The sequence below is a fragment of the Camponotus floridanus genome, unplaced genomic scaffold (assembly GCF_003227725.1).
Source record: "Camponotus floridanus strain SB8 unplaced genomic scaffold, Cflo_v7.5 scaffold132, whole genome shotgun sequence".
Taxonomy (NCBI): domain Eukaryota; kingdom Metazoa; phylum Arthropoda; class Insecta; order Hymenoptera; family Formicidae; genus Camponotus; species Camponotus floridanus.
Genome location: NW_020229251.1, coordinates 616888 through 639574, shown reverse-complemented (window position 1 = coordinate 639574; position 22687 = coordinate 616888). Strand labels below are relative to the sequence as shown.

The window sequence follows — 22687 nt, the reverse complement described above, 5'->3', positions numbered from 1 at the left end:
TAACATATATACGTCAGGGACAAATGCATCCATTGCTAACACCCATAACTGACATTATAAACCAACTAAAGGAAGCTGTACTTCAATTACCACGAGGCTCATATTTCCCCTTTGAAATTAATCAAAATGAATGGGAAACGATAGAAAATTTTATAAAAATAAATGCGTATTGCGAAAAGTCGAAAATATATACAATATTAAAATTCCCCATCATTACGCAACCTATGTACGAAATTTTTAATGTCATTCCGTTACCAACAACCGACTATAATAACAAATTTGCTTATATAGAAATAGAGAATAAGCTAATGATTGTAAATAAAGAAATACGTACCTATTTAAGTTTAACGAAACAAGATCTAACTAATTGTATATATAAAAATAAACAATACATATGCGAAAGCAATCATCCGATATATCATTTAAATATAAATACGCCGTGCGAAATAAAAATAAATACTAATATACGAGTAAAAATAAATACTAATATAAATAATAATATACGAAACAGATTATCGAGAATATTGTAACGTAAAACACGTAACTGAAAACTATACGATATGGATTGACTTACGTCAACCACACTCCTGGCTGTACTCGACTGCATCCGAACAGCAAGTCACAATTTGTTTGTTCAATTCCTTGATGCCCTCTTATAGGTGCATCATGATACTCTGATAATATCTGTTTTTTTTCTTCTGTGTATATTGTTATATTATCAGTATCTGTTTCTTCTTCTTCTATCTTTAGAATTTTTTTATCCTTTTCCAGCGAAAAGGATAAAGAAATTCTAAAGATAGAAGAAGAAGAAACCGGTATCGCGTTGCGACTTAGCGCGTCGGCATTCGCGTTCGCTCGTCCGGCCTTATGAATTATTTCATATTCATATTCTTCTAATTTTAATCTCCATCGGATCAATCTTGATCCGGGATCGTTAACATTAAATAACCATATTAGTGGTTTATGATCCGTTATTATTTTAAATTTTGTTCCGTAGACATACGGTCTGAAATGTTTTACTGCTCAAACGATGGCTAGTAACTCTTTTTCTGTTGTATTATAGTTTTGCTCCGCCTTTGTCAATATTCTGCTGGCGTAAGCAATCGGTCGGTCGTTGCCTACCTCTCCTTGTGATAACACCGTTCCGATCACATAGTCGGATGCATCGGTGGTCACAATAAATTCTTCCGCAAAATCGGGATATTTTATCACTGGTGCAGTCATTAGTTTCTCTTTTAATGTTTCAAATGCTGCTTGCTGTTCCATTGTCCATATAAATTTTTCCGATTTTTTGGTTAATTTTGTTAGCGGTTTTGCGATCTTTGAAAAATTCTCGAATTTTCTGCAATATCCAGCTAATCCTATAAAGGATTGGATTTCGTTCACCTTTTTCGGCGTCGAAAATTCCTTTATTGCCGTTAATTTCGATGGGTCTGGAGATATTCCGTTTTCGGAAATAATATGACCCAGATATATTACCTCCTTGCGTAAAAATTCGCATTTATTCGGCTGCAATTTTAAGTGAGTTTTTCGCAATCTTTGCATTACTTCTTTTAGTCGCTTGTTGTGCTCTTCTAAACTTGATCCGTATATCACGATGTCATCAAGGTAGACCAGGCATCTAAGTCCTTGTATTCCCATTAATACTGAATTCATCAGCCTTTGAAAAATCGCTGGTGCAATCCAAACGGCATTCGATTAAATTCGTAATGTCCGTAGGGATTTGAGAAAGCTGTTTTATTTTTATCCCTTTCAGCCATTGGGATCTGGTGATATCCTGACGCTAGATCTAATGTACTGAAATATTTTGCATTTCCCAGTTGGTCTAGAATATCAGTAATATTAGGCAACGGGAATGAGTCGCCTATAGTTAATTCATTTAATTTCCGGAAGTCTATGACTACTCGGAGTTTCGGTTTTCTTGATGCATCTGCTTTCTTTGGCACTACTAATAATGGTGCGTTCCACTGACTCGTGCTCGTCCTGATAATTTCATCTTGCAGCATTTCTTGTATTTGTCGATTTACTTCCGCCTTATGTTTCTCGGGTAATCAGTATGGTTTCACATTCACCGGCGCGGTGTCGGCGTGCTTATCTCATGCTCGACCGTCGCGGTGCATGTCAGTGGTTCTCCTTCCAGATGGAATATATCATTGTATTCTTCACAGATTTCTAAGAGTATTCGTTCTTCTTCTTTATTTAAGTGTTGAGTTCGCAGTAGTTGTCAAATTTGTTGTTTACGAGAAATAGTATTTTTAATCTTCCTTCTTGTTTCTATTTTGTTTATTTGCTTTGTATTTTCCTCCATGTCTTCTAGTGTGACTATTGGAGTGGGCATTTCAATCTCTTTATCTGTTGTGTTTATCATGCTCACAGGACATGAACATTTTTTTGTGTCCACCAGACAGTTTCCGATATAGACTCTTGGTGTTGCTTCTTTGGTTCGGATATCCCTATCCGATTGTGATTCACTGCGGCTCGTACTATTATTTCACTACGTGGTTTCAAAATGATTTTGCTATATGAATGTAATTTTAATGTGCTATCTTTTATTGTTATTTGTTTTTTCTGGTAGTTGCATGTTGCCGTTTGCTTTGTGAGGAAATCTAATCCTAAGATTCCTTCGTGCTCTATCACTACATCGTCTCTTATTATGTAAAAAGCATGTTTAATTTTATTAATCTTAATTGTAGCGTTCATTTTTCCTAATGTATATATTTTATGTCCACTTATTCCGGTAAGCGCAATTTTTTCTTCACAAATCAATGCGTTATCTTTTAGATTTTTTAATTTGATTAGAGAAATAGTCGATCCGGAATCATACAGCATGTTGATTTTTTCGCCTTTCACTTCGCGGATTAGTAGTGTTATTTGCAGTAATTCGTCCTTCTGTGGTGCATGCATATTTTTAACATGTGTTACGCGATACTCTAAGGCAGGTCGCAGTTGTTTCTTTCCTGCTTCCTTCTGTTCTTCTTCTTCGCTATCGTTTGAGGAGTCGGTGCTCTTTTTCCTCTGTCTATGCGGAGTCTTTTGCTCACGCACGCTTTCTTTATGTTTTATTTGATTAACCGGCTTAGAATTACGGTTATTAGTGCTATTTATTTTAGGATGTCCGTTCAAACTCCAGCATTCTTCACGGGTGTGTCCTGTCTTTTTACAATATTTGCAAAATTTATTTAGAGTATTTATTCGCGTGGATTTTTCCGGTTTTGATAATGTATATTTACTGCTTCCACAATCGCGTCCGTAATGTCCAGATTTTCCGAATTTATAACATTGTATGTTGGTATCTCGAGTTAGTCGCGTTTTAGCGTCGAATTTATTTTTATAAGAGAAGCCGGATGCTCGTGTTACAGACGGGCCGATAAGCTTCTCCTCCGCGCACCATTTATCGCTTCTTGGAGCGAAGTATATCTTTGTGATCGCACAAGAACTTTTAGTTCATCGCGTAATCCGATTTGAAAATTTATTAGCGCTTGTTTTTTAACGGTTTCTTGTATTGCTTGTTTAAATGAAGGAGGCCGTTCTTCTCCTTCCACCATGGACTCATATAGTTTCATGGCTAATGTATCGACACGTTGGCCGAATGCATGGGCGGTTTCGCTTGACTTTTGTTTTAAAGAATTAAATTCTATCTGTAAGTGTGTTGTGCTTTGCTTCGCTTGATAACAAGTTTCGAGTTGTGTTTTTAATTCTTCAAATGTCTGGATATCTCGCGTTTCGAAATCTTGCATGGCTTTACCTCTTAATTTAGTATATAAGATTGCTTGTATTAACGATTCTTCGTCCGCGGGATTAATATTTTGTACCACGTACGTACAGGCGTTTAAGAATTCTTGTAATCTATGTCGCGCCGTTCCATCAAACTCGGGAATCATTGTTCGCGTTTCTTTTAATGATACATAGGGCGGGGCTGCGCTACGTCGGTTTCGGATATCGCGTTAAGTGCGTCCGTACGTTACGTCGAGTGGGACAGTGTTTGCATTTACTCGCGTTTCGTTTAAATTTGCTTGTGCGGTTTGTTATTATTGTTTATTTCGCATTTGTTCGCGCATGTACTGCATTTCGGTTTGCATTTCGCGGAAACTGTGTACGAGTTCGGCGGGTAATACGTTACTCGTTCCTTCGGCCGGCTGACCTGCGTCCTCATAGGCCGCGGCTACGTTTAGTTCGGCCTGTTGCGCTCGCATGCGCTTGATTTCTCGACGGCTTCGTTTTCCATATTTACTTGCGAACGTGGCTCGAATAAACTAATATCAACTGATATCGGTGAATAATTTCTTCTACTGTAACGCGACTTGGTCCGTCTTGTACCGAATTATCGTTATTACTCGATTCGTGCTCCTCGGACAAATCAGAACTCGAATAATGTTTTTCTAAATTTTTCCGCACGTTTCTACGAATATCGCGAGCAGCCTCTTCTGCTACTCGTATCGGAGTTACAGTTCCGAATCTATTTGCCAATCGCGCTGGCACGCTCAGAAATCGCGGACTCTTAAATTTTACTTGTTTTGACGGTGCTGACATTTAAATAAAGTTCGACTTACAGTAGTAGTACGGTGATTCGCATGGTCGTAACTTATCGGGTTGCTTATCGTATCGCTCGACTGTTGATGCTGCTGGTGGGTCGTTGTCCTGCGTTGATGCGACGTCCGTCGGCGATGCGTTGTCCGTCTGCGTTGCGTTGTCCGTCTGCGTTGCGTTGCCTTGGCTGTGGATCGACATTGGTCCTTGAGCACTGGTGTTTCCTTTCGGCTTTTAGATGCTTGGCCGTGATTTCTTTATCACTGTCGTCCGCGTGTGTTGCGTGCTGGTTGAGTCTATCTGCTTTAATATAGCAGTTGCTCTCTCCAGTTTATTAATTTTGTATTTTCTTTTTGTTGCAGGCGTTAAGGATCCAGGATGGTCCTCGATCTCGGCTATCCCACCGCTGCCATCAATATGTTGTGCCCGGCGCGGCACAGGGTGTGGGGTAGCCGGGAGAATTGGATAGATCACAGGATCCTCAGTTGTGTTTAGTAAAATCTTTATTTTAAAGATACACCCTTTCTATTAAATATATTATTACTTGAATAATCGTATATCAATCAATTTCTTTCGAGCCCTCTCTTCGTCGCCCGTTCCTGAATCGCTTCGTTCTTATTCTTAGAGTGTTTAGTAACTTCGTCGGATGATTCGCGCAGTATAGCGGCTAGCCCTTGGTTTAGCACTAACGCTCGTTGTATGATTTTTTATTAACGACTGTCCGCCGCGGATTCGCGGTGGACGGCTTTTATTCCCTCGGTTTCGGGAGTGTTTTGGAGGGGATCGCCTAGCGACATGACCATGTATGATCATGGAGGTTCTTCGTAGCGTCCAAAGTCCAAGTGCAAGCGAAGGAGGTTCAAAGTCGAATCCCTTCGTTAGCGTCTTTCGCGTTTCCGGCGAGCGTTTTCGCGCGTGGTTTGCTGAGATGGCGGTTTTGCGCGGTTCGCGAATGTTCTATTATATATTCTATTATAATGAAATAATAAGTTATAGTCTTTCGGATTATAACAATCTAATCTAGAAATCTTATTCAGAATATTCTCCAAACTTATTCAGGATATTTAGAATATAGTTTCATTTTTTATATTCTATGTAGATTTATATTTTAAATTATATTTATAATTTTATATTATAATTTTATTTATAATTTATATTTATAATTCACTAAAGAATATCACAGATAATATAAATCTATTCTATAAATATCCTTCAGTGAATATTTTAATGAAGTGAAAAATGTAGTTTATAAATCTGCATAGAATATCAAAAATGAAACTATGTTCTAAATATTCTGAATAAGTTTAGAAAATATTCTGAATAAGATTTCGAGATTAGATTAACAAAAAGAAATGTTCTTTTACATGTATGTTTTAAATTGTACTGTAACATCCCAATCACACTAATATAAATAATTAACTTTAAAGTAATTTTTTACAAGAAATGAAAATAAATTGTACACAGTACATTTCTTGTATATAATTCAATTATGATTTCTTCTAGGAAATTATTGATAAACTTTTAATTTCCAATATGCATTGTCGTAACTATAATATAGAAACTGTTATCTTCTGATACAATTTATATTCGAACAAAAAGTGCACGCAACCAATTTAGCTTCATATATAGTTGATGTAAGAACACATATTCTTTTATATATTTTTTACTTTATTAGAATATTAGAATATTCACTAAAGAATATCACAGACAATACAAATCTATTTTATAAATATTCAGTGAAGGATATTTATATATAGGATATAGAGTAATTTAAAAAAATTAAATAGTGATAGACGAACTAGAGGACAATATATTAAATATCGTATAGCTATTCGTGATGAATTTAATGTTTTTTAATTAAAAAGACGTCGCTTATTTCAACAGTGGCTTGTAGACAGCTATGTAAAAATGGGAAAAGGTAGAATTGATTATTGTACAAATCATCAAAAAGAATTACGTAGTGAAACATATCAAGATTTAAGAGATTATTTACAAACTACAGCTAATAATTTAAAGGGACGTATTGGGAAAATGTTGTACTTCCTTCCACATTTACTGGATCGTCACGCAATATGTTACAAAATTATCAAGATGCAATGGCAATAGTTAGTAAATTTGATAAACCAGACCTTTTCATTATTATGACTTGTAATCCGAAATGGCGTGAAATTGAAGAAAATTTTTTACCTGGTCAACAAGCTTCGGATAGACCTGATTTGTGCTCGTGTTTTTAATATAAAAAAAGATTATTTAATTGATTTAATCGTTAAACAAAAATTTTTTGATGAAGTAGCAGCATTTGTATACGTTATTGAATTCAAAAACGCGGTTTCCCAGTCAGCACAAAAGATCCCCTGAATGTACACAGGATATACGAAAACGGATTCTGGATATCCTGTGTACATCATAATACTTCTGAAAGATATCCATTGCAGATCGTATAGATGTTCAAAAGCAATGCGCCGTACACCTCAGGTGGATCCATAATATATCCATTTGTATATCCAATGTATATACATGAAACATACAATTTCGTATATCCATATTATCGCACTTTTAGCACATCCTATGTACATTTGAAGAACATATATTGTACGTTATATATATGTACTAGGTACATTCATTGCGCATCCACCGTGGACATACATTTTTGTATATAGAAAAATGTACACTGTACATCACATGCATGTGCTATGTATATCAGTGTATATCTACGTATATATGAATGTACTAATTCGTTTTCGTATATCTTGTGTACATTTAAGGGATCTTCTTGTGTTGAATGCTGGGAATGAAAGGTTTGACAAAAATACAATGCGTATTTTTAAACTTAGTAATTTTGAATATATATTTTTATTTTAATAAAAAAGTATATATATTTATATATATATTATATATATTATGTGTGTTGTTATACATAACATTACATTTTTAATGCATAAATTTTCTGTACGTGTATTGTAAGGCTACATAATGAAAATAAACTAAACAAATCGTATAAAAACAAAAATAAAATTAACATTGTAGCACAATAGTATTAAACAATAAGTTTTAAAGCTTTAAAATAAAAATTACTATACTTAAATAAAAAAATGACAAAGGTGCAGTCAAAAAAGTACAAATCAAATCAAAAAAATATTAATGCAGTACCAAAACAATTAAATTATTTTCATTTGAAATCTTAAACCTAACTGTACTTTTAATTTTAATAAATGTAAAACAAATAATAATAATGACATAAAATTGTGACGACACCGTCGTCGTCACTGTATATATGTATATATCTTTTGTTCATTCATTTCGTTTTCTGTTTATACGGTTTATATTGTTCTTGTGTTCATAAAATAAAGAGTTAACTATAGTAATTTCCGCGAGTATATTTCTTACTCGACGCCTCTGGCACCCACTTGCGATTCCGTCTATGGGCTCCCCCACCTAGTCTCGCCCCCTCCTCGACGCACGCGAGCGTGGGGGACCCTCGAGCCGTATAAAAGCCGGCTCGCGCAACGGAGCGATACCTTATTCCTTTCCAGCTTCCGACCAGCTCTGAATCTCAGGGAATAACCGAGACATCTTGACTCCTGACCGTTCCCTGCCGACGGAGACGGGTGTGACCTCTCCGCCGCCTGGGTTTGCCCGGCATTCGGCTTCCTGACCGTTCCTGCCGACGGAGACGGGTGTGACCTCTCCGCCGCCTGGGTTTGCCCGGCATTCGGCTTCCTGACCGTTCCTGCCGACGGAGACGGGTGTGACCTCTCCGCCGCCTGGGTTTGCCCGGCATTCGGCTTCCTGACCGTTCCTGCCGACGGAGACGGGTGTGACCTCTCCGCCGCCTGGGTTTGCCCGGCACTCGGCTTCCTGACCTCGCACGCCGACGGAGACGGGGCTGACCTCTCCGCCGCCTGGGTTTGCCCGGCACTCGGCCTCCGCGCACCGCCGCACGCCGCAATCGCGACACGCTCGCCGAACGGAACCGCGACCGACCGTCTAGGCTAAGTTTACCGTAAGCGTCCGTAGGTTAAGCTAGAGGAATAATTAACTGCGTAGAATAAGTTAGGTATAAGCTCCGCGTAAAAATAGTTAGGTATAAGCTCTGCGTAGGTTAAGTCAACCTGGATAAACTAGCTACCAATAAAGACCTGTTGTTTATAAAAGAGGATTCGTACGCTTGACTCTCCTACCTACTCCCGAATCTTGGCACGGACCGGCGAGCCAGTCCGTGGCGCACGGGATAGGCCGTACCGTTACAAAATTATATCTTAATCGTTAAGATTCTGGCCCTTTTTCAAACATGACTGTTTCAGAAGTAGAATCTGTTTCACAAACCGAACCTGTTTTACGCACAGTGTTTTCTTTCAATTTTTGACTGAAATTTGTTGCTGCGTTCTTTACTTCTAACTAACCAATTTCTTATTACTTCTATAATGTCCGATTCTGTTGCAAATTTTGTCTTGGAGTTCAGTCGAACAATACCTAAAATCATGTAGTGAATATAAATTATGTGCGTACTTGAGTTCAGCTTTATCACGTAACTATGGAATGTAACCGGTATGGACAGACCAAGGAATTTTAATGCGAAACATCATATAATACATGTATAACAGGATTACAACTTGAGACTTCGAAGCGACTGGTTGTTATGATTTCTTCGTCGCACGTTAAATGATATTACGCATTAATACAGTAATGCAATATTAAAAATATGTCCGACTGATCCATAAATAGGAACGTATTAAATCGGAAATAGTAGATCAAGTGAAAGCGACAAAGTTATATTACAAAGTTAGTTTTAAATTAAAATTTTTATATTTGGTTATTGCATTGAGCATCATTTAGTTACGCAACACAGTTACATTAGGTTTTGCTCAAGAATGTATATGTGCTTAAAATTGTTTCGATGTAGAGTATATAAAATAATATATTTTACCAATGATAACTTGGACAAACTTCAACGATTTAAAAGGTTTTTTTTGCCGAGCTCCCTCCCAAGAATATAGCATCCTAACTTCGTTGGAAATTATTCTCGACATAACGCCCTTGATTAGATGGGAAAGATCCGTGCCTCCAATTAAACGCAGTTGATTACTCTAAAATATAAAATTCGAAAAGTAATTTATTAGAAAATAGTTTTCATCATGTAATATAAAATTAAAAAAAAATATATAGGATAATTCAATACACACCAATGCATGTATGTTATCAGTTGAATTTGATACCCATTCTTCCATTGACATTAGTTGCTGTTCTGTAATGACTGGAAACGATTGTATTAGAGTCTTAACAGCCATATTAGTGTCATCATTTAGATCTGGTTCATCAGTACATCGGGTTTTTTTTATAAGCATATCAATGCTCCTCATAAGGTCATTTAATTTTAGATGAATAAGATGAATTTCTTTAAAAAATTGTCTTTTAAATTCTGAAAATTTAAAAGTTGAGTCATATTAGAATGTTATACATAAAGGAATATTCAAAAATTACAAAATCAATAATAATAAATAAAAATAATTATTTACCAGCATTTATGTCAGCGTTGTCTGTAGTTTTGAAGTTATCTTAAAATAACAAGAAATATAATTCATTTCATTAATAATGATTATTTAATATAATTGGCTGATATATTAAGGTCAGTAGTACATGAATGAATTCAACGCCGAAAAAGTTTTAAAATGTGTATTTTTAAGATAGCATACCAGGGCGGACTGCAGGCTACCTACCATAGAAATAAATGTAATTGTTTGAAATTCATATTTCGCATGCATATCATCTCAGCTCATTATTACTGAAAACCGAAATTTTTCAAATTAACGGACGTCGAGAATCTTCTCGACGTTTCTATTTATAGAAAAAAAACCGATCGTTCGAGTTATCTCTATTTTGTTGCCACCGCAAAAAACGTTTGTCTCTGCCGTTGACAATAACAGTGTCAACGGTCGCCGAAAACTGTATAGTTTACGGGCATGCGCGCCCATGCGTCACGATCAGTTGATCACCAATCAGCTGATCTAAAAAGATCGCGCGCATGACAATTAACTCATTGGCAGCGGTAGACCTCATCAGCGGCCAATGATGCGCGGCGCCCTGAGGTCACCGCCAAAATACAAAGTTAATTGGGCCACGTCGACACGGGCCCAAAAATCTGCCCGGTATATAACGAGCACCACGCGAGGACACGCCGAAGTCTCGCACTTTTCGCCAAACCGCACTTATTGTAAATCGCTTCGCAAACCGCAGTATTACTCGACCGCTTTTTCACTCGTACTTTCCTCTCGATTACGGACTTAAACTAATTTCGGCAATATTTTTCGAGTTCTGAAATATATATATATTTTGTGTAAAACTTTATTCATCGTGTGGTGTTAAAAATAAAACTATCAAAAATACAAAAAAAATCATACGTGTCGTGGCTTGTTTTTTCTCAATTGTGCAGTGTCCGAGTTTAAGACCTTTTCTGTCGCGCCTCTCGTTTCGAATAACTCATTCGCGAACATTTTCTGGTCCTTCGAGCCGGATTTTTTATCCGCATCCGCAGTTCGTGGGTGAACTTTGTGACATAGTGCGTGAATCTGAAACTGAAAGGTGATCATGAGTGCAGATCTAAAGGCACTGTTGGAGGCGCAGAACGACATCCACGGACGAATGTCTCGCGCCGTGGACAATCTGCTCAAGATGGGCGTCTCGAGTATCACCGCCGAAGCGATTCAAGCTCGCCTCCGCATTCTCGACACGCTGTGGACCAGATTCGAGACCCATCATGACCTCATTGTAACGGCGCTGAAAGACAAATATCTTGAGAGTGAGTACGCAAAGAATGATTTTATCGATATCGCGGAAACTACCTACGTGACATAAAGGAGCATGCTGGTCGAATACGCGAACAAACTCAAGGGCGAGTCGTCCACTACGCCCAAGGTCGAGGCTCACCAAGAGCAGACGCTCAAGACCTCGCTGCCGCGAATTAAGCTCCAGTCGTTCTCCGGTGCATACAGTGATTGGCCCGCGTTTCGCGACATCTTCTTGTCCATCATCGGGAGCAATACATCCATTTCCGACGTGGAAAAGCTCCACTATCTCCGTACGAGCTTACAGAGTCCTGCGGAAAAACTAATTAGATCATTGCCGATTGTCGGGGGCAATTATGACAGGGCGTGGTCAATTTTAAGTTCTCACTACGAGAACAAGCGAGAGCTCATTCGCGCCAACTTCGCTGCCTACACCGCCGTGCCTAAAATGAAGAACGCGACCGCTGACGAGTTGAACCGAATTTATAACACCGCCACGACTGCCATCAATGCTCAGGAGAGCGTTGAAAGGCCCATCGGCACACACGGTATGGACCTCTTCAATTACCTGCTCGTCGAGCGCTTTGACCCACAGACTCGAATGCAGTGGGAGTCCTCAATCCGCGATTCCATCGACCCGCCAAGCAACGACGTCCTTATGGATTTCATAGCGAAGCAGATCCTCACGCTGAACGCCGTGCAGCCAACCACTGCCGCGAAATCCGGAGACACTTCTCGGTCCGCAAAGTCGCACTTTGTAAAACGCGCATCCGGTTCGTCAACGTGCGCCGCCTGTAAAGAAAAGCATTCGATTATGCAATGCTCGACGTTCAAGGCCAAGACCGCTGCCGAGCGAAAAGGCCTAGTAGAAGCAAACAGATTGTGCTTCAACTGCCTCGGCAACCATTACCTGGCAAAATGTCAGTCGTCGAAAACGTGCTTCACTTGCAAAGCACGCCACCACACGCTTCTGCACGACGCATACTCGCAATCTGATGGTGCGATTTCCTTGTCCACCACACGCTTTGCATCAGACCGCAAGGCAATTCTTCTTGCCAGCGCACGGGTCACTATCAAGGACCACGTGGGAAGACCGCACGACATCCAAGCACTGATCGACCAAGGATCAGAGGTCTCTCTAGTCTCAGAGGCCCTGGCACAACGATTGCGCCTGCCGCGGATCCGCTCCTCGATGACGATAGCCGGGATCGGAGGAGCCTCTGGAGCAACCCGCGGACGGCTGTCTTTGGCGCTCTCCTCGGCAATAACTGGAGCAACGCTCCCCGTCCAGGCGTACGTCCTGCCGCATCTCTCCTCGTACCAGGGGCCCATCGTGCGAGCCAGCGTCACCTGGCCCCACATACGCGGTCTCTCTCTGGCCGATCCGCAGTATTTAGACCGAGATTCAATCGAGATACTGCTCGGTGCGGATGTCTATTCCGCCATCCTTCAAGATGGACTCCGCAAGGGATGCAAAGACGAGCCCATCGCGCAGAAGACCTCCCTCGGGTGGATCCTGTCGAGAGGACACCGAGCTACGACCCAGGGTAGCCATGCCGCTCACCAATGCACTATAGACCGCCAGCTGACCGACTTGGTGCAGCTCTTCTGGGAGCAGGAGAAGGAGCATACCGCTCCCGTCGCTCTTACCCCGGAGGAGAGAAGATGCGAGGACATCTTCGTCCGCGAGCACTCACGCATCACCGCCGGATGTTACATTGTGAGGCTTCCCTTCTCCGGAGCTCCACCCTCTCTGTCAGGAACCCGTCGGCCGGCCGAGCCATGGAGCGCCGCTGCGACAAGGACGCTCGATTCGGCAACCTCTAGCAGCGGCAACCTCTGCGCGGCAACCGCAGCTTCATGAAGGACTACAAAGACCTGCAACACATGGAAGCTGTAACCACATCATCACAACAAGAAGATACTGCAAGGTGCTACTTACCACATCACGGAGTGTTGCGAGAAACGAGCACCACCACTAAGCTCAAGGTCATGTTCAACGGCTCACAGCTCACGATCTCGGGCACCTCACTCAACACTAGTCTGCTGACTGGTGCCAACCTCTTGCCAGTTCTCGCCGACGTACTCCTGCGCTGGCGCTGGCACCGTTACGTCTTCTTGGCGGACATTGAGAAAATGTACCGCCAAATTCTCGTTCATCCAGACGACCGCGATCATCAGCGGATACTTTGGCGGCACCGTGCCGTTGACGACATCCGCGAATACCGCTTGCGAACGGTCACGTATGGCTTGGCGTGCGCGCCATTCCTCGCCATACGGACCTTGCACCAGCTCGCCGACGACGAAGGTCACCGATTTCCGCAAGGAGCTGTCGCGCTGCGCCGCGATACTTACGTGGACGACGTCGTGACCGGCGCGAGCACCCTCTCGGAGACCACCGCAGCGCAACGGGAGTTCCGCAGCCTCTGCATGGCGGGCGGGTTTCCTCTTCGGAAATGGGCGGCCAACCACCTCAGCATCCTGGACGGCGTTCCGCACGAGCACCGGCTGACCCACTCACCTCACTCGTGGTCACACGAGAGTCACGCAACACTGGGTCTTCACTGGCACCCGGCCAGTGACCACTTCACATTTTCCCAACCGACACGTCACTTCGACGAACTAACAAAACGGCGTGTCCTGTCCGAAACCGCACGAATGTTCGATCCTCTCGGCTGGATCACCCCGGTCACAATGCGAGCCAAGATCCTAATCCAGTCCGCCTGGCTCCAGAAGATCGACTGGGACACTCCACTTCCATCACCGGACACGCTCGCTTGGAGGAACCTGCTCTCGCAACTTCCGCGCCTCAACGAGATAAAGGTATCTCGTTGGCTCGGCAGCGACGGTCCGCACTCACACGTCGAACTACACGGATTCGCCGACGTATCGGAGCGAGGGTACGCCGCCGTGGTGTACCTCCGCTCCTCCACTGGAAGGGGCACCACACTCCACCTGCTGACCGCTAAGGGCAAGGTCGCGCCTGTGAAGCCCGTGTCCTTGCCGAGACTCGAGCTATGCGCGGCCGCCCTCTTGAACCTCGTCGTTCACACGCGCACTCTGCTAAGTTTGTCCTCAGCTCCAGTCTTCTTTTGGTCGGACTCCAGGGTCACTCTTCACTGGATCCACGGACACGCCTCCCGCTGGAAGACCTACGTGGCCAACAGAGTGTCGCTGATCCAGGAGCGGCTACCCGAGGCGCAATGGTGACATGTGCCGGGCAAGGACAACCCAGCTGACTGCGCCTCCCGAGGAGTTCTGCCCAGCGACCTGGTCGGTCATCCTCTGTGGTGGACGGGACCATCCTGGCTTTCAGAGGACCAAGCAAGGTGGCCGAACAACGACGGTGCCCTGCTGAACGCTGCTGTGCCGGAGCAAAGAGCCGTCGCCTCACTCTCGGCGGCTGTCAAGGACGTCTCCGAGTCGGCCTTCCTGCTCCGTTTCTCGTCCTCAGCTCCATTGCACCGACTGTTCAGAGTAACAGCCTGGTGTCTTCGATGGCGACGGACCGGCACCCGGAGATCTCGCACCACCGCTGACGCCGCACTCTCACTCGTGTCTTGCGAGATCGAAGACGCGCTCCTTCACTAGATTCGCACCACACAGACTCTGCACTTCCTCGGCGAGATCACAGCAAAGGACGCGCCTTGCCAGCCAGAAGTCCTCTCACCAAGCTAAGTCCGTTCCTCGACGACAGCGGTGTAATGCGAGTCGGAGGACGACTGAAGAACGCCATCCTGTCTCACGACGAGCGGCATCCCATCATTATCCCACCGGAGTCAAGGTTGACTCACTTGATGGTGGACTCCTGCCACCGGCGGACCCTGCACGGAGGAGTGCAGCTTACCCTCGGGTTGCTTCGTCAACGAGTTTGGATCCCACGTGGTCGAGCAGTCGTCAAGCGGGCGATCCACCGATGCGTCACCTGCACGCGGTAGAGAGCCGCCGCACCGCAACCACTCATGGGCAATCTGCCCCGGGAACGAGTGACTCCTGCACGCCCGTTCCTGCGCACCGGGGTCGACTACGCCAGCCCTATCCTCATTCGGGCCAGCAAGGGACGAGGCCACAAGGCATCCAAGGGCTTCATCGCAGTTTTCGTCTGCCTCAGCACCAAGGCGGTCCATCTGGAGGCAGTCACGGTCTACACGGCCGAGGCGTTCCTAGCTGCCTTCCGCCGCTTCGTTTCCCGGCGAGGCCTCTGCAGCGACGTCTTCTCCGACTGCGGCACGAACTTCGTCGGAGCTGACCGTGAGCTGCGGGAGCTGTTCCGCGCTTCCTCTTCCGACGGCCGTCGGATAATTCACGCAACAGCTTCCGACGGCGTGAGATGGAGGTTCAACTTCCCCGCAGCACCACACTTCGGCGGACTGTGGGAGGCCGCCGTCAAATCCACCAAACACCACCTCCGAAGGGTCATCGGCGAAGCCACTCTCACTTACGAGGAAATGGCGACCCTCCTCACTCAGGTGGAGGCGTGCCTAAATTCGCGTCCGTTGCAGCCGCTGACGGACGATCCCGACGATCTGGCGGCGCTAACACCAGGGCACTTCATCATCGGCGCCCCCCTCGTGGCCGTTCCTGAGTCGTCACTCACGTCCGAGAAGGACAACGCTCTATTTCGGTGGCGGCTTCTTCAAAAAATGCGCGACCACTTTTGGGAACGGTGGACGCGCGAGTACCTCAGCACTTTGGCGTCACGACCAAAGTGGACCAAGGACGAAGCCGGCCCTAGCATCGGCGATCTGTGTCTGCTGCGATCGGAGATCACGCCTCCGACGAGATGGCCACTCGCCCGCATCACGGCACTGCACCCAGGAGACGACGGAATCACACGCGTCGTCACCGTCCGCACCGCATCTTCGGAGTTCACTCGGCCACTCGCGAAGATCATCGTCCTGCCAGGAGACAACGCCAGGGCAGACTCATCACAACCGGATTCGTGAGCCCGCACAATCACACGTTCTTATTTCGTTTCTCCCTTTTTTTTTGCTGCGGTTTCTCACTAATTCGTTTCACCGCATCGCACTTCACTCGCGTCACTTATAACCTCACGTACGATCGGCGGATCGCGTTATTAATTGTCTTCTCGCGTTTTCCTTTTTTTTTTCATTTTCACGTCGCGATTTCACGATCACTCATCACCGCACTCCACGTTTTGGAAATCAACCGCCAATACTTTTACATATTGTACACAACATCACGAGTATGTTTCTCATTATTCACCGTCACAATATTTCACCAAAACGCAATACTCACTCAAGCGAAAATTTAAATAGACTGAATCACACGTGTTGTTACGTTGCATCATCACCACATTCCATTCATCACGCGCGATTCACAATTCACAAATCGAACTGTTCATGACATCTGTCAGTGTACTTACACGCACTCATTCATTTCGTCATGTACTGACGAGGCGGGCGGGATGTTTGAAATTCATATTTCGCATGCATATCATCTCAGCTCATTATTACTGAAAACCGAAATTTTTCAAATTAACGGACGTCGAGAATCTTCTCGACGTTTCTATTTATAGAAAAAAAACCGATCGTTCGAGTTATCTCTATTTTGTTGCCATCGCAAAAAACGTTTGTCTCTGCCATTGACAATAACAGTGTCAACGGTCGCCGAAAACTGTATAGTTTATGGTCATGCGCGCCCATGCGTCACGATCAGCTGATCACTAATCAGCTGATCTAAAAAGATCGCGCGCATGACAATTAACTCATTGTCAGCGGTAGACCTCATCAGCGACCAATGACGCGCGGCGCCCTGAGGTCACCGCCAAAATACAAAGTTAATTGGGCCACGTCGACACGGGCCCAAAAATCTGCCCGGTATATAACGAGCACCACGCGAGGACACGCCGAAGTCTCGCACTTTTCGCCAAACCGCACTTATTGTAAATCGCTTCGCAGTATTACTCGACCGCTTTTTCACTCGGACTTTCCTCTCGATTACGGACTTGAACTAATTTCGGCAATATTTTTCGAGTTCTGAAATATATATATATATTTTGTGTAAAACTTTATTCATCGTGTGGTGTTAAAAATAAAACTATCAAAAATACAAAAAAAATCATACGTGTCGTGGCTTGTTTTTTCTCAATTGTGCAGTGTCCAAGTTCAAGACCTTTTCTGTCGCGCCTCTCGTTTCGAATAACTCATTCGCGAACAGTAATGATGACTTTTTCTGCTCCGTGTTGAATCCGTTCATGTGCTGTCAGCCTTACAATGGAATAAATTTATATACTTTTAGAATAAACGTTAATGTTATTTGAATTGATAATTAATTTTTCAAATCTATATTCAAATTTATACCTATACGCGGCTTTGGACTTAATTTTCTTTAACATATTGATCTAATTAACAATGCAAACGTGCATTTTGATATAAAAATTGAAATTTCAAAAACTCTTACCATTAGTGATATTTTTATCTTGACTTTCCGTTGGAGAGTGATTACTGTCTGTATATTAAATATAAAAAAATTACTTTTTGAAAATTAAACAAATTTTTACTAGAAAAATTTAATTATTTTACCACGTTCAACATGTGTGTTGCCAAAATGTGAAAATCATGGGTACGTGTTACTATCTTCATCAGACATATCACAGTTAGACTCATTGGATTTATCAGTATCTGAGGAATTGTGTTTTTTCTTGTCTTGTCTCCGTTTATGCATTTTATTCTTTTTTTTTTGTTAAGGTCTCTGTATGTGATAAAAAGTCATCTGTACTTTGGGCTTTGATTACCTTTTTTTTAGCAATTTTTAAATCATCTAAACGAATTAAAAGTTAATTATTTTGTTTTAATAAAAATTTTACATAATACAATTTAATAAAAATTTAACATAATATAAATAATATTTACTATATGTGCCTAAAACAATTGCTTCATATTTTTTCCATGTCGAGCCAGGATTATGCTTCTTTTTTATTAATGCTTTAATAGCTGTATTATCGTAACTTTTTGGTGGCCAATAACATGCAGATTCTTTTGACAGAAACCATGTTTTCGGTACTGCCTCAACAGTATCTTCCTGTTTGAATCGCACGACAAGCCAAGTTATCTATATAATCAATAGCAATTCCTTAAACTTATAAATGCAATTATTAAATTTCTCGAATCACTTGTATACAAATAGAAATATGCCAATTGAGAAAACTTATGATTTAGCAAAGAAATCAAGATCAATAAAAGAATAGAATAAATATCATAATTAACCATATAATTTCAAAATTTTTTCATTATTTTTATTTGTATTTATTTTAATATTTTTATGAAATTAAAGCAATTATAAATGAAGTAGAGGAAATGCAACATATTTATCATTATATGGTAAAACTAATAATTTTCTTCTGATCTTGTCCATTCTCCACATTTTCAATTCAGTATTATATTTTGTAATTACTTTAATATCAAATAATGAAGAAAAACATCGCTTTGAATAGAAATCTTTATGTGCAATATATTTGATTCCTTTTAGGAATATTTCATTTTGATATGAAGCAAAATTTTGTATTTCAACAATAGTTGTATCATCCAATTCAACAAATCGATCAGCTACTTTTAAAACATTTAAGCAATAATTAATCGTTTTAAGCTTCCTGTACTGCGGAGAAGTGCAATTATTTATCAATGGACCATTAAAATGTTCCCGCAATAATGTTACGGAATTATCATTTGTAGATTGTATTGGTTGCAAAAAATTATTTTCCTCGCTAACTCTACACACAATTTGTTGCAACTGCTGCGAATGCCTACGAATATTCTTTTTTATCTTCTGCATGTAATTTTCAAATGGAAAGGCACTAAATTCATCAAGTGAACCAAACAGGCGCACACAATCACTTAAATGCAATAAACTATGTATGTTGTGTGAAATGAAATCAGGTCTATAAATTGTAATAGAATTCTTAATAAAATGTTTCATTAGATCTTCGGCATAAGAAATATAATTCTCAAATTTTACATAGTGTTACTTATCAATATCGAGCTTGCTAAACTTAGCATAAGAAAATTATTATACTCTTTCAATGGTATTATTTTCTTCAAAACTATTGGACCTGTGTATAATAAAAAGAGTCTAAACTCGGTTGCTTTAAATCTTTTACATTCATTTATTGGCCGAGTTTTTCTTGCAAATTCACAAGGAATATATTTTTTTAACAGCTGAAGATTGCTAATTTTATTAATACTTGAAGCGTAATTTATGAGGAGACTTGCCAAATATCCATCCATAACGCTTACAGCATAACAACCTTTTTGTTGCACCTAATAGAAGAATATGCATATAATCTAAAGGTACATTGTCAATCATATTAAAATTGGGAATTTGAAGCCAAAGTGTTTCTCCTGTATGATGTTCGACTTGAAGAGTATTTCTAAATGAATGATCTGTTCTTTTTTCATAATTTTCAATTTTATGAAAGCATAAAACATTGTTAACCATGTCGCCTTCTTCAGTACACTTTGTAACGGTACGGCCTATCCCGTTCGCCACGGACTGGCTCGCCGGTGCCAAGATTCGGGAGTAGGTAGGAGAGTCAAGCTTACGAGTCCTCTTTCAGTAATCAACAAGCCTTTATTGGTAAATATCTTATGCTAGGTCTTATCCTACGCGGTGATTATAACTAACTTATATTACGCGAGCTTAGCCTACGATGGTGCGCTAGTACTTATCCTTCTAACTTAACCTACGGACGATTACAGTAAACTTAGCCTAGACCACGGGTGCCCAATGTCCGGCACGCGCAGCCTTTCAATCCGGCCCGCACGCGCAACCGTACTCCCAAATATAATCGTATTCTCCACATGCTATCCCATGCTACCGAGACGGGCAAGACGCCGAGACTGTTTCTGGCATCATTGAACAAGCACGAATCGTATATATACAGGGTGAGTTTTTTAACTTGAGACATCAAAATATCTCGAGAAATACGCATCGTACGAATCGCTTCGATCTTGCCTTAGTCGGCTGGATCACTTCGATCTTGCCTTAGTCGGCTGCTATTGCATGCTATCAAGGACTTAGTTTCTGGCATTATTGGTTACCGCTTATTTCTATCGCTATTTTCAATTCGGTTTTATTCAAAACTAGTTGCATCCTGCGTTTTTCGCTTTTCTAACATTCGAAATGTCCGAGCCAAAGCGTCGTAAAGTTGATTCGGAAAATCGAGTTTTTCAATTGCATTGGACTGAAGAATATTTTTTCATCCTTCCTGATAACAAAAATGCCAAACCAACGTACTTAATTTGTAATGAAACGGTGGCGGTTAATAAGGCCGCTAATTTGAAACGACATTACGATATAAAACATGCTTTTAAGTATGACAAAGAGTATCCAAAAGGATCTGATCTACGTAATGAAAAAATAACATCGCTTCAAAAGTCACGTGAACAATCAAACTTAATAATGAAACGTGCTCTGACTAAGCAAGAAAAATGCGCTGAAACTTCTTTACGAATTTCTTGGATTATGGCGAAAAATATGGTTCCTTATTCTCACTCAGAAATAATTAAATCATGCTTACTTGAAGCCGCAAATACTCTTTTTGAAAATAAAAAAGAAGTATCCGAAACTTTCAAAAAAATTCCTTTATCGCGCAACACGGCAACTAGAAAAATTGAGTCTTGCTCAAGATCAGTTCACGAAAACATTTTGCGTGATCTGCAGCAAGCAAAATTCTTCTCACTTGCACTTGATGAGTCAATTGATATTTCTGATATTTCGCAAATGGCAGTTTATATTCGATATCTTTGGAACAGTGAAGTTAAAGAAGAACTTTTAACATTATTGCCACTTCATGATCGCACAACCGGTGAAATACTATTCAAAAATTTTCAAAAGTTCATGGAGTCTAACAATCTTTCGATAATATTCTTTCGATAGCAACTGATGGTGCGCCGGCTATGATTGGTAAGGTTAATGGTTTCATTACACTCATAAAAAATCGAAATTACAAGATTATTGCTTTGCATTGCATAATTCATCAAACTGTTCTTTGCGCAAAACTTTCTGGTGATCTTAAGAATATCATGACAGCAGCTATGAAAATAATTAATTATCTGCGCTCGCATTCGGCTCTACAACACCGTTTACTAAAAACATTTTTGCAAGAATGTGAAAGCGAGTACATAGATCTGCTTGTTCACAATGATGTTCGCTGGCTAAGTAAAGGCAATGTATTGAACAGATTAATATGCTTACTATCAGAAATTCGCAGTTTTCTTGAGTCCAGAAATACTAAGACTGCTAATGAATACTTCGAATTCTTGAGTGATATAAAGAACGTTAGCAAAATTTGTTTTTTGAATGATGTGTTTTCCCATTTTAATGAACTAAACAAACATTTGCAAGGGAAGAATAAGGTTCTCTGCGATATGTGGGAAATAATAAAAGCATTCCAGCGGAAATTGCAGTTGTTCGAAAATGATTTAAATTCAAAGGAATTGCTTCATTTTGCTTCATTGAAAGCTCATATTGAAAACAATCCTAATGAAAACATTGGCATGGACATCTTTGTCGAGTTTTTACAAAAAGTGCAGATCGAATTTTCTTCGCGATTTTCAGGATTTAATCAAATCTCTGATTTACTCACTGCTTTAAAGACTCCGTTTTCTATGGAACCCAACAGTAACTGGGTTACACAAGCTATGCATCTCTTCAGTGGTATTGATAAAGCCAAGCTTCAACTGGAAACTATCGAATTACAAGAAAGCAGTGTATTAAAAGAAAGTTATCAAGAAACACATATAACCATGTTTTGGACTGATATTTTGCCCGTTGAAACTTATCCTAATCTACGAAAGATAAGTTCGTTTGTATTGACAATGTTTGGATCAACTTATATTTGCGAAGCTGCATTCTCAAAAATGAATTATGTGAAAAACAAGTTTCGAAACCGACTAACCGATCGTCATCTTGAGGATTGTTTGGTTGCTGCTACTACTAGCTACAATCCTGAGTTTACCAAGTTGGCTAAAGACAAAAAATCGCACTTCTCACATTAGTTTTTATTTAGAAACATATATAAACATAAAAATATAATTAAATATATTGTAAACTTTGTTTAACATTAAATTAACAATTAAAAACATAAAAAAATTATAAAAAAAACATTAAAAAAAACATAAAAAAACAACAAGCACAAAAAAAATATATAAAAAAACAAAAAAAACAAAAATAAAAAAGAACAAAAATGGGGATTATCATTGCCTCACCTCCACGTGGTGGTCTCTGGGTAACGCAAAGAGGGCAATAACTTAATCTTAGTCTGGCCCGCAGGCAATATTCAAAATTTGAAATTTGGCTCTTCGGACTAACTAATTGGGCACCCGTGGCCTAGATGGTCGGTCGCGGTTTCGGTCGGC

General features: G+C 41.1%; 1 protein-coding gene and 1 pseudogene across 1 annotated transcript; one reads left to right on the top strand and one right to left on the bottom strand.

Annotated features, from left to right (window-relative positions):
• Positions 1-8793: 8793 nt before the first annotated feature.
• LOC112637120 lies at positions 8794-19555 on the bottom strand (annotated as a pseudogene).
• Positions 19556-21697: 2142 nt separating this feature from the next.
• LOC112637119 (general transcription factor II-I repeat domain-containing protein 2A-like) lies at positions 21698-22327 on the top strand. The gene has a single exon (XM_025406114.1). It carries the CDS (start codon positions 21698-21700, stop codon positions 22325-22327), a length of 630 nt encoding a protein of 209 aa, XP_025261899.1.
• The last annotated feature ends 360 nt before the right edge of the window (positions 22328-22687 follow it).

Bases quoted from the DNA above. Each gene is read 5' to 3' on its own strand.
- LOC112637119 (XM_025406114.1), top strand. From the start codon at position 21,698: ATGTGGGAAATAATAAAAGCATTCCAGCGGAAATTGCAGTTGTTCGAA.